The sequence below is a fragment of the Porites lutea genome, chromosome 5 (genome assembly GCF_958299795.1).
Source record: "Porites lutea chromosome 5, jaPorLute2.1, whole genome shotgun sequence".
NCBI classification, from domain to species: Eukaryota; Metazoa; Cnidaria; class Anthozoa; order Scleractinia; family Poritidae; genus Porites; species Porites lutea.
Window position 1 is genome coordinate 36110513 of NC_133205.1, and position 13567 is coordinate 36124079.

General features: G+C 38.0%; 2 protein-coding genes across 2 annotated transcripts in view; both read right to left on the reverse strand.

Moving 5' to 3' along the window:
• LOC140938464 (melanocortin receptor 5-like) overlaps nt 1-327 on the reverse strand; it is a 1187-nt gene extending 860 nt beyond the window's left edge. The window contains exon 1 of the mRNA XM_073387942.1: nt 1-327. This exon is cut by the window's left edge and continues 860 nt beyond it. Within this exon, the coding sequence (XP_073244043.1) occupies nt 1-303 (303 nt within the window). The 5' untranslated portion in view covers nt 304-327.
• A 10549-nt stretch (nt 328-10876) lies between these two features.
• On the reverse strand, nt 10877-11845 carry LOC140938316 (histamine H2 receptor-like). The gene has a single exon (XM_073387812.1). It carries the CDS (start codon nt 11843-11845, stop codon nt 10883-10885), a length of 963 nt encoding a protein of 320 aa, XP_073243913.1. The 3' UTR covers nt 10877-10882.
• Nucleotides 11846-13567: the final 1722 nt, after the last annotated feature.

Here is a 13567-nt window from a genome sequence, read left to right on the forward strand (position 1 = left end):
GGAGTCGTCTGACAAATGTGCAATCCTGTAAGCTTTTAAAGGTTGATACAATGCCGAAACGAGGAGGTCTGATATTGATAGGCTGAAAATGAACAAGTCTGGTATAGCTCTCAAGTTCTCGAACTTGATTATGGAGGAGACAACTAAAGTGTTCCCAGTTGTTCCGAAAATACTACCAAGGCCCAGCACGATGCACAAAACGATCACAACTGGATAGTCAAGTGTTCGGTTCTCTGTCGGAGCAGTAGGCTTCATAGTAAGGTTATCTAAGGTCGAGTTAATAAAAAATGACGCATTTTCCATCGTCGGCGGCGATTATAACCAGTCACCCTTGGAAAAAAAAGAAAAAACTTGGAGTTCAGTGAGAGGTTTTATTATACGATTTCTTTGATCCGGAATATAACCTTAAGTAGTCAATAGCGAAACAAATAGAAACCAGGAGAAGAGATCAGTAGAGTCAATAGAAAACAGTAGAGACGAAAGAGTAGGCGACGCTGCGAGTCAGTACCTATGCTCTCCTTTCTATTGTTTTGATAGTTACGCTGGATAAGTTTGCGGTCAACTCTCTCTTAACGCCAAGGCACCTGGAGTTGGTCCCTGCCTTTCCTTACTCCCTTTATTTGTTAACTGTCTATAAGACGGACACTTATTGCCGGCAGTCGATCTCAAAGACGTTCAAAGGTCTAAATCTTAAAGAGAGTTGACTGTAGTTTCAAACTGTCGACTTTTCATCAGTTTCTTCTTTACCAATTGCATCTCTGCTGTACAGTTGAAAAAAGTTAAGGGCAACAATTCCTTGTTCTACGTCGTCGGTTTCGAAATCGCCATCATCTGACTAACAAACTTTAGGCAAACGGTGCGCACGGCCATTTGTTCATCAGTGCTTCGTTTTACGGGTATTCCTTAAAGCTTGTTAAAACTACAAGGAGAAAAGTCGGAACAACGATCTGAGGTCACAGCTGGGAACAAACAAAAGGTCTCCCGCACTGAAGGACACACACAAAAAACTATGCCAATCCGCTTTTAGATGGATAGTTGGCCATGATCCTGTATGCAAAAATTAAAAGTTTTTGTTAAAACATAACTGAAGACGCTTACGTAAGATGCTGCTGGAAGAAATTTTTCTGCTTTCTTGTCTTCTGTCTCCTACCAAAGTCGTTTGAAATTATCGGAAAAACTATTGGCTACATAAAATAATAAGACTTTGTTGTATCAAGTTCGTGAGGAAAAAGTGGACAATGACCGCTGATGACGCTGTTGAACGCAATGTGATGATAAACGCCTCCTCCCGATCGTAGGTTAAAAAGATAACAACGCTTTTTGTTTAAACTTTATAATGAGATTGAGACCCGCTTGAACACCCTTAAGCTCTTACCGAGTCACGTATTTTCCTGTTCCTTCTTCATTTGCAGAACAAGAGATATCATTATGATTATTTACTATTCATAAAAATTGTCCGGAAAATCCGGCTGGAAAAGTCAATGGAACACGACGTTTTGGAGTCGTTCGAGTGGAACATTATATCCGAGAGCAGCGGATCATCCGAAAAGGTAGTCCTGTTTTTACGGACTGAACGTTCCAAATAGAATTTTGTGTTCCATTTCTTCAAAGCCATCCTTGATAATTGGAAAATGGAAATGGAAATGGAACTGATTTGTACAAATGGTAAACGTGTTTCCGGGACGAAATTTACCTGAGTCCTGAATTTTGTTTACCATCTGCGCAAACCATGAACCGACCGGTTTGTCCATGTGAGGTAAACAACGTATATTTCTGGTGATCTTGTTCACATTTCTAACGATTATTTCAACCTATGATGTTAGAATGGACCATTTACATACTTCGTCTCGTTCGTCCTTACATCCGCTTCATCGGTTCGGGACGTTCCCCATGTAAAGAAGCTTGTCTGGATGAAAGACGCGCGAGGGGCTCTCCATTGAAAGAGCGAGTTTAGCATCGATAAGGTGTACTATTTTACTTTTTTTTTTTTACACGGTGCATCGACAAAACATCCGAAACAAATAATTTACAAACATACTTTAATTAATTTCACCTTTTCTGTTGAATTTCCCTTTCTCCTCGTCTGGCTACTTCATGTTTTGCGCGGGTACGATTTGGAACGGAAAGAAGGTCTGGAGCCCTGGTGGAACGTGTGTTAAAATTAAATGGCGGAGTGCAATATAAAATACACGTTTTAAACTGATTCTATTTCGATCTTTCCTCTCACTAATCATTTCCTTCAAATTAAAATTTCAATTTAAATAATAATAACAATGACATTAGAATTCAAATCACTTTAGAAGCAATTTTCACAAGATCTTTCTTATGTCTGCGTGCCGCACTCTTCGACGGCCAATGACGCGAGATGGAACCTTACGTTGCACGATATATGCCGCCACATTTCCCTAACTTGTAAAAATGGCAGCTTAGTTTTCACCTGTTTATCAGCTGATTTTGTCATCACGTAGCTGCATTGAATATCACCCCTTCACAAAAACAGTCTAATCGATGAAGTATTCTATTCTCTCAGTTTACTTTCGGAAAATTTCAAACAGATGCAAATGAAATTCAGCTTTGAATTTATACCCTTTAAATTAAATGTTAAACATGACTAACTGAGATGGAACATGGTAGTTAATGTTGAGCAGTATAATAGCAGTATATATACCTATACATACAAAGGATTGCTTTTTAGCGTCCTGAAAGCACAAATAATAAACTTGGAGAAGTCAGGGTCAAGTTTCAAATGGATTACGTTTCCGAGAACCATTAATGGAAGCACTCGTTGATGCTGTTAATATTTATATGTTCAACAAAAGTAAACAATATTGTCCTTATTGGGTTACGAGGATTAAAATTCAGGCTATTTAATTTGGTTATCCATTTATTGCTAAGCTAAGTTAGGAGACATGAATTTGATTTGTCAATGAACGGAATACACCCCTCTAATAAGAACTCTTGGGCACTTCTTTCCCGGCGACATGAAAATTGTATTATATATTTCCGTACTTCAACTGGGCAAATAGAGTATTTTCGATTTCATTGATGGTACTATTTAACATTCATTTGTTTTCAATTTGAGCCAATCTAAACTAATTGAAGTATTGCAAGACAGCGACCGGCGTCAGTTGGTCCAGCTGTATAATTATGGCTGAAACACCAATATAAAGGTTTTCCAATTGAAATCACGCAATCAAATGTACACTTTCCAAGGGTACGTGCGGAGTACGCTCGGCGGAAGCTCTTGAAAATTACGTAAGTGCAAAAAGCTAGCAGGAAAATTTCGTGATGTAATCACGTTCTCTTTTCTTAGCTGCCGCAAGCGATTTGATAATCATCATCATAATCATATTCAACATTGTCGTCGTCATCATGACGTCATCCTCGTATCATCATCATCATCATCATCATCAGTCTTTGACTGAAAACAAGAGTAATTCCGGCCATATCGACATTGAGGTTTCTAGATTGTAAGAGAGAAAAATCCATCCAGGACGTGATCTGAGAAGACTATGGATTGTTAGACAAGTTATCTCCATAAAGCAGGCTATTCTTTTCTCCAGTTTTTCCCATTTCGCTGACTCTTGCAGAGCGCCTCGACATTGCCATAAATAAATGTCCGATTTACATAACATCATATTTCGTATTTAGCCATCAATTATATTGGAAGCTCAGTGGAGAATAATGGTATTGCAGGGCCCTTTTTTCTTCTTCTCCTTTTTTCTTCTCTCTTTTTTTTTTTCAGTAATACGTATAACAGATCATCGACCTGTTTTTATAAAAGGGGGTAGCACACTACCATAGGCCGGAGAATTCCTAGGAGACGGTACACAAAATGTTTTCATTCGACAAAGCTCATTTTATTTGCCTCGTATATAAGGCGCATATTCAACATCTCTGTTTAATGCAAACTGATGACGCTCTCATCGGAGCAATCGTAAGAGTCATTTAATTGCACGCATTCATAATTCGTGATTATAATAAAAGACTCAAGCGAAAGCGAGCTTCTTGCAATCAGCCTATCGGTTTTGATCACTTCGATGCGCGAATTGACCAACTTTGTGATTGTGAAGGTGGCCGATAACTTGAAGCAAGGATAAAGTAGGTGAATTGGAAGCAATCTTGGGAGACAAAAGGAGTAGAAAGATTCAACACGTTTATAAGCACGGTTTAAACAAAACAACAGAATTTCAGGCAGGCAGGGAAAAAATAATAAAGTATCGAGATTTCTCCGGGGATTTCTCTTACCTTAGTCGATCTTCTTGGATCATAACAACAGCATTCAACAATATTCCAGTATGTTCTTACTTGTAATACGCAAATGTTCGACTCATTCAAACTTTTTATCTAAATATAACCTATGCACACGTGTTGCAATATAAGAAACGTCTACTGTCGTATGAACATGACTAAAAAGGCAATATAGCCGTTTGCAGATAAATGATACTCGTCTAGCTTAGTCCGTTGTACTTTCTTAGGCTAAGAGCTGGAACAATGGGGTCTTTGCGATTCGCCTTCATCTGTGTAAGTGTCAATATTTATTGAACGTGGAGTCCTCATGTGTATTTACTGAGAATTGCAATAAAGCAACTTTAGTTAATTTTTTCACAAAATAATAAAGAGAATGACTAACCTCAGAGTGACGATGCTGTTCGCATGTCTCTTCTTAATTTTTTAGGACAAAAATGACTTTCTTATATAGACTTCAGTATTATTTTAAAAATATGCAAGGCAAGGACGGAAATATCTTTTCCTCTGTTTTGGCTGCCATTATAATAAGCTTATTGTTGTACATTCCATTCTAAGGGTTTGTCATTCATAACTTTAATTTTCCTCTTGCCGGGAATTGAGCATTGTGTTGGTGTCAGTCTGTTTAAATACATATTTCTCATCACCAGAGTTAAATTTCTTTATACCTTAAAAAGGATCTCCCCGACAGGCCAATTTTTCAGCTAAACGTCTAAAAACCCAAGTGAAGATATCCAAGTCTGTCTTACCACCATGAATTTCGAAAAATTGCCAGTTTGTCTGCGATAGAGTTTTTCTTAATATTTTCGACATAGCTGACCATAGGAAATTTGTGTGCATTAACTAAAACAAAAGTAAATAAACAATGATAGATTGTGGTTAATCCGTAAGGCAATTTCGAATTAGAGCGACAACATGAATTATGTCAATTTATGCTTTTCCCTTGGGCCTGCTTAAATAAGGCAGTGCTGCCCATAATCTCCTGGAGCTAGTTTACTGGCCTCAATTTTTCAAAATCAAAAATTTTACAAAAAAGACATGGGGTATGAAGTCCATGACCGGGCTAATGAGTTTTTTTCCCCGGCCTATGCCTACTGTAATCTATATATGGAGTATTACCCGGCCAAGTCAAGGTAAAGGAAACACAAATCCGTTGCAAAAACTTTTACTGATATCTCCGTAAGGTTATGGTCATAATTTTGCACAGTATTTGACAAGAAAGGGAAAGAAAGAGAAAATCTAAAATTTATTAGTTTATTGTATTCTAACTTATTGGATGAACAATGCAAACATAATTTAAACTGTTTTTATTAAGTTCAGTACAACCAGCTGCTTCAACATATACTGGCGAGGCCAAAAATAAGTAAACATTGAACAACAGCAGAAGGGCTCTATCTATTATTATTTTTATGATATATATTTACCGTATATTTAGGGTATATTTATGTATATATTTATGAAGGTAAAATTGTGACACAATTTGTCTTCCATTTATGAAACCACTAAGAGAGGTTATGATCATAATTTTGCACGGTATTTGACATGAAAGGGAAAGAAAGAAAATCTAAAATTTATTAATTTATTGTATTCTAACTTATTGGATGAACAATGCAAACATAATTTAAACTGTTTTTATTAAGGTCAGTACAACCAGCTGATTCAACCTTCACTGGCGAGGCCAAAAATAAGTTTACATCTTTCAAAACATTGAACAACAGAAAGGCTCTATCTATTATTATTTTTATGGTATATATTTACCGTAAATTCAATGTATATTTATGAAGAAAAAGCGTGGCACAATTTGTCTTTTATCTATGAAACCCCTAAAAATCTTTTAAATGAAAAACCCGAGTCTTTAAAGACTCGTATTGTCGTACCTCACGTTCAACCTCATGTCGAACTTTCTGACCTCGCCAACGTAATGACATGCTCAGTGGAATCACACTCGCTCGAGTGATTTCGGTCGTTCGTCGCGCGGCTGAGAAACATTCCTTACCTAAGTTCTCTAGATATAGGCTCCTAGTAAAAAGTGATCGAGACTGGTCAGTTTTGCAGCAAAAAGGAGAGCCATGATTCCAAGACTTTGGCAAGTGAACGCAGTGACCGCTTAATCAATAAAGGTATACAGGCTTGATAATGTTCTCGAGCAAAAATGCATGGAATATCTTACAAATCATTTTTCATATGCCTGTCAGGATTTCGAGACCATAAAAAACCCGCGATACAGCCTCTGCACAAGCTATTTTCAGGGTAAATTCAATTTTCAAAGTTTATCTCCAGAATACTGCCAACCAATCAGGCCTTCTTTCGATATATATTACGTTAGAAAATTACATATTTCGGCTGCAAAAAAAAAAAAGGAAGAAAGAAAGGAAATAGAAAAGAAAATGCTAGTGAGAAGAAGTTGTAACGTCAGAATTCCTTATTCTGCCCTCATCGTCTTATAGGAGCTGTTTTAGGTCAGTTCTTTGCTAAAGTTATTGCTTAGTGCCTATAACCTGATCATACATAAAATGTTCCTGTACTCGTACAAAGAAGATATCAACAAATTTCATCAGGGATGACTGACCATGATACATTTTTTTCCCCCTAATTTTTGCAGGCATAGCAGTAAAACTTGAAAAAGTTGGTTCAAGTTTCTCAATTTTCAATCCATCTCCACCTGTACCAACAGGAGTAACAGACGGCAGGAAACAGTTTCAATGCCTCTGATACCTTATTCTCCTTTATTTTCGCGGGACCTTAAATTTCGCGAAAATTTTCTCGGCACATTTCGCGAGTCTTTAATTTCGCGATCTTCGAGAAAAATTGTGTTTGCAGGGGATTTAATTTCGCGAAATTGACGAAAATGACTTTATTTTTTCTTTTTTTGACAAAAATTGTACGATAATCAACAATTGAAACAAAACCAATATGCTGTCCCTTAGAGGAGGCTGTATTCCTCTAAAAGTCAGTCTTACAGTATCTTGTTCTTCCGAGTCATTATCGAGTATCGAGAGTATCGTTACGTGTCCTTTCTAGGGGATCTCAATAAAACCTTCAGTCTCTTCAAATGGATCCTCAGGGGGAAGACTAAACGATTCATCTAATAGTTGGGCGATGCCAGCCTTTCCCCACCCTTTAGCGATGTGGTAAGGTGATATGTGAGGTGATGTGAAATGGACGATACACCATAGAACGGGGCAATAATGGAAAGATACAAGACACTCGTAACTACACACTACAAGGAGCCGGGACAGGATGGTCAATTTGACGACTGTACAAAGGATGTATTGGAGGAACTGTGCGAAGATGATTACTCAGATGCCGAAGAAGAACTTGAGGCGAATCTTGACACTGATTAACATCTAAAGTTGATAGATGATAGCTCCTTGTACTAACACCTTGTGTTAAAAATTGTTTAGGACCCTTGAAAACACAAATATATGATTTTTCTATGTCCATTAAATTTCGCGAAATCAAAGTTCGCGGTCGTTATTCTTCGCGGGTCTTTAAGTTCGCGAATTTAAGAATCCGCGAAAATTAAGGAGAATAAGGTATATAGTCTTGAATAACAAAACTGGATCATTACGTTCGGAATTCAATTGATTCCAAAACACATTTTAGATTTTTTACAACCGTTGGATTTCTTCGAAAACAAACTTGAGGCGTAAAATTGTAGACGTTATAGACACGTTTAAGGTAGAGTAGCCAATACTAAAGAACATTTTAACTTTTAGTTGGTTAAACGGCACAAGAAGTCAGATTCACTCGGGAACACAGGGAAACGATGTAAACCTCTGTGTCTGCATTGTACGTACTGTCAAGGCCCATTGATTCTCTGAGTTGTCTACTTTTTGTGTTGTCGTCTAATATTTGGCCACGTTTATCAATTCAGTTTCCGAGATTCATATGGGAGAGCCAAAGAAAGCAAAATAATTATTTCTCGCAATACTTAATAGCTGCATCAGCTCTTACTCGTGACACGAGTAACCGTCTAATCCGAGTCATGTTCAAACTGTTAGTCCAAGACTGAAACCACATTTTATATACAAAAGCTAATTTTAATTAAATTGGCCCTTATGTTTTCCAGCTTACCTATCAACGAGTTCTGCGGCCTTCTGAACAATTTGTTCATTAGATACATGGACGTCCAAACGTGCGTTTCATCTGAACTTTAGTTTGGGAGTTTGCCTTTCCCCTGACGGCTTATCAACTGCTTTCGAAAGTTTATTCACCGATATAAATTTGTTCTCAAAACAAAGGTTCGAAACTTAACGAATTCTATTTACGTACTTGTAATCAGTTCTTATTGCCTGGGGCTTTGTTTAATGAATTTCGTTCAACTTTCGGTAGGTCGCTGGTATCAGTGTTAAAGTAAAGACGAATCTAGAACTCACGATTTGTTAAGCAACGTGATATTAAAACGTGCCTGCCACCTAGGATGTAAGTAAACAGTTTAGGTTAGCAAATCATAATAAACTTTGCGGTAGCAGGAACAATGCCATGAGTGGCGAGGTTGCAGGCGAAAAGCGAGCAATCAGGCATTGCTGCTATCGTATACCGCATATTTAGTTCCATTCGGTGATTTGGGAAACTTTCGATCCCATGGAATTTATATTGATGTGATACTTTTCTACCAAAGCATGCCATGGCGTATGCTACTGAACCTGTTATAAATTTTATTATGAACTTCTTAATACTTCAATGAGAAAAGATAACTTAAAAAATTTAATTAAACTGAACTTAAATATCATTTCTATCGGCATGGGTGTTTGATTGAGAAATTCGAAATCATGGTACCGTGTGGCACGAATTTTTTGCGGGTTATAAGTTTTGCGATTTTTGGGATTTTTCCAGCGATCCGCAGAAATAAGTTCCCGCAAATAAAAATTACCTCAACTGAATTTACTCCGGAGAAAATATTCTCTAACCTTAATTCACCACACAATACAGTATGTCTCTTTCGTTCAGAAACATAGCGGCATACAATGAAATACTAACGCACACCACAGTATTGTTTGAAAATATGTATTTCTATTGCACGTACTCAATAAAAAGGAAAATATTATCAATACTGGGTACTGGGTACTCTACGAAAATCGCAAAAATTTATTCCCAGCAAGAAAAACCAATATGCCCTAATCGCAAACTGAATTAGTTCCCGCAAAACACAAAAAATCGCCAATCCGCAAAAATTTCTCTCCACACGGTATTACGGATTTCCAATTAAAAACTGAGGCTATGTTGACACCGATGACGGATAACTTTTGCGCCGGCGCGAAAACGATACCGGATAGGGCTTTTGTTGACACGTAAGAACGGTAATTACGGCGCGATTTCTGTAACGGAACGAAGCTTCGCTGCGCCGATCTCTAAACTGGAGAGTCACATGTCTGATAGGTGCCCACACTATACCGGCCGGATAGTTAGTGAACATAGCTTGAATCCAAGGATGAATTCCGCCACACCTCTGTCTATGTTAGGACGTAATAATAATAATAATAATGATAATAATAATAATCGAATATTTATCCAGGATACCTTCAGTACCAAGTACTGTTATCAACGGGATCTTGCTGACTAAAAACATTAAAATCTAATAAGTAAGAATAAACAAAAATATTTAAAAAAAGACAACATGCACTTGGTTAAAAGCCTTTTAAAACTACAATAAAAAGTTATAAATAATAAGAAGTACTAAAGGATAAACAAAACATGTACTAAGTTAAAAAACCGTTTAAAATTACAATAAAAGGTACAAGTTTTAAAATGAACAAATCCAAAGAACTGCTTGTTCGATTAGCAGATTTAAAAAAACTGCAGACTTTAAAATCAAATGCTGGATCTGATCTAAAAAAGCATCCTTAATATTTTATGCTGCAGGATTAAGTCAGTTGGCAGGGCACTTGAAATGTGGAGCTTGGATTCGCGGGTTCGCTGGACTGGGCTGGACCCATACTCAGGGTCTTGGAATAAAAAGAAGGTACTTCCTTTACACTGAAATTTGTCAGACCTTTGCGTGGCAGTATATTACCCCCGTAGAAATGACAGTCCCCTTTTTCTCTTTACCTGCGAGACTGCAGAAGCGTCCCATCGCTCCTCGTCGAGTTAGTACTAGCCGGTAGTTCGGGAGAGAAACGTCCCCAGCTAGCGGTGAGAAGTGACGAGAGGGGGCTGCATTCGGTGTCTAGCCAGTCCTCTGTAGGAAACGTTAAACAGTGTGGGCTAGTTTAGTTCTTGTGGCGGCTAAATACATTGACAATTAAGTAAAGTAATTTTTGGTTGGATGTACCGCTAAGCTTTTTTTTACGGAAACCTCCCTAAAATGGACCCCCAGAGTCTGTGCCTACCTTCCTTCAGGTTGTTTTTCATTGGTTCGCATAAGGGGACTACTCATTTATTGATGTTTAATGGACACCAAACGCCGCTTTCCTGTCCTTCTTAGACATACTTGTGAAGGCAAAACCACAGCGACAAACCAATGAGGGTCAGCCGGATATTTAGTAGACCTGGATCAGTAAAATCTTGAGTACCAAATTTAAAAATTAAAACAGTAAACTGATCCTTACGGCAGGAATAGTGATGAAAAAAATATAGAAAGAAATTTAAATTAATCGGTGAATTAGTCGGCCTTGTACGTGGCAAAACTAAGTTAATTCTTATCTGCAGGAGCTAAACGACGACAAAGGCTTACTAGAGTATCTTTGACTGCCATTCTTACTTCTTTGATCTTCCAACAGTAAAGGACAGGATTCAGAGATGAATTAAGATAAACCAATGTAGCTGCGAAAGCTTCTGCTACAAAAAGTGTAGGACTTATCCCACGAATAGTTTTTACAACTGTCACAATAACAAACGGCCCGTTGCATACCACTAAAGCCAAGTGAACCCAAAGGGCACTATACACGGTCTTCTTGTACTTTTCAATGTTGAACATCCCGGAACTCACTTGGTTACATGTGTCAAAACGATCGTGAACTTGCAACATTTGATAACGGAGCTTAAAGTATATTTTTGAGTAACTGAGAGTAGAACTGGAGACTGCCACTACTATTACAATACAGCAGCCAATTAAGTAAATAAACGGGTTCCACAGGTACAAGAAGGCATTCGCAAAGCTTACAATCCATATTATGATTATAACAATCCACATCCGTTGAACTGTTACAAGTTCTCTGTAACGAATCTTCAACTGTAATGCCAGAAGTCTGTCGACGCTGATCGCAGTCAGGGTTAACACGGATACGCCACATAACGCTGCACTAGTTATATAGGCAGAACGCTCGCTGATAAAACAAATTTTCCAACGCTTGTTGATGACTGACACAACATGGATAACGAAAAGTGGTTGCGAAATTAGGCCAACAGAAACATCAGTTGTGGCAAGACAACGAAGCAAGAGTTTCGACGGCGAGTGAAGTGAAGATGTCCGCCAAAGTGCAAGTAAAATTAAAACATTTCCAGCGACTGCTGTTATAGACAAAATAACATTTGGAGATACCGTGATGTATGAGGTGATTACGTGTTCTGTGTTCTGGATTAAATCGACACTAGCTGAACAAATCGACCCTTTTGATAGGCCATCTATTTTACTGTTTGTTGAAAACTCGGCCATTTCTTATCAATTTTAGTTTGTTCAACTTTTAAATTAAGCGTTGCGAATTCAGTCTATTCATCTGGCTGCAAAACAAATTGGTTTTTGAAAATTGACGGACTTAAATTGCTTAATTGCTTTTTTCATTTAAATGATCAGGAAAAGCCTGCATGTTGTCCAAGCCAACTGGACATTTATTGTATTTTCTTGATTGAATAATCGGCTGCGGAGGCTTTTCCACGGGGATCAGCTGTTGGAAATGTAACCCAAACCTTTTTTGTATGAAACAATTTTGCTATTGTTTGCCAGTTGTTTGACACCATTAACAAAAAACTGTAAACTGCAATTTTGTAACTATGGATTTTAATTTCAGGATTAGGTTTCCCCTCAAGTTCAGTAATTGCAGAACAAAATAATTTTCCGAAATATTGGCGCGTCTCTCAGCCCTCTCATTTGTAAATTTACCAAGCCATGAATTCTAAATCAACAATACTCTTTCCTGCTGATGGTAAGATCATTTATCGTTTCTCTCCCAAAATGGCAACTCGATGTTATTGGTTACAAAGTTTAAACAGTTTAATGCTGGGTCTTCATCAGGCGATGAGGTCAAACTGATTGTCAAGGAAACTGAAATTGTGCTAAGCCCACACTGAAAATTAAAAAGATGTTTCAGCCCCAAAGCGTCAATTTAGCCCTGCAGGCCAAAGTCTGATTCAGCCCTTCCTGGAGCCACTGGAACACAATTTAGGCCAAAAAAGCTCAATCAAATGGCTATTCCAGCCCACGCTAGGGCCCATTTCAGCCCTTGCAACCAAATCAGCCCTAGCTAATTGGACTGTAGTTATTGTCTTATTGGCCCTGGGGGCTTTTCCAGATCTAAAAATTAGCACACATTAGAGCTTCACATTTAGTGTATATACAATTTGCTCCTTATATCATCGCCATTGTGATACCTAGACGTGTGATAAGTCTATTATTGCCAAAACGGAGAATTGCACTTGTCCAGTTAGTATGCTCAAAAGTCTCTTACCATTGTGGTTATCATTTCCTAATGCTTGCTTATCGGGCAAATAATATTTCCGAGAAAGTCTTATAGCGGAGCTCCTTTTATGGGGGATGGACAGTTATTTTCATTTGCGAGTCAGGTGACTTGATCGCACTTCATCAGTACAGACTCTCGGGGAAGGGGAGGGGAGATTCTGGATATCGGAGAGAGGAGCCTGCATTTGTGTTACAGTGGAACCTCTATAAAACGAAGTCCTCACTATAACGAACGATTTTCTTAAGCCCGGCCAAACTCGTAACGCAAAAAACCCTCCGTTAAATCGCCCCTCCAAATATAAGCTCCCCGGGGGCTTGTTCATGGAAAGTGCCCTCAAATACAAAGTAAAACAAAGCAAAAACGGTAAATTTCCTTCCAAATATAAGGCTAGCCCAATCAATTTTGAAACGCAAATTTCCCCCCGTAGATAAGCCCCTCCGAATATAAGCCCCTCCAAAAATAAGCCACTCAAAAAGGGCCTTTGGAAATATAAGTCCTGGGACTTATTTTCGGAATTTTACGGTATATACAATGTGCGGCACGCGATATGTAAAATTAGGTCATGACGATAATGAACACTCGGTGATATAACTAACTACATCAGATTTCAATATAATGCTTTTTAATTTACTTGGTCACAAAAGATATATTACATCTCTCCGCATTATATTTCTTTGAAAATTCAGTCATAAATTCGATGT

Coding starts and splice junctions, on each gene's coding strand:
- LOC140938316 (XM_073387812.1), bottom strand. CDS start 11,845: ATGGCCGAGTTTTCAACAAACAGTAAAATAGATGGCCTATCAAAAGGG.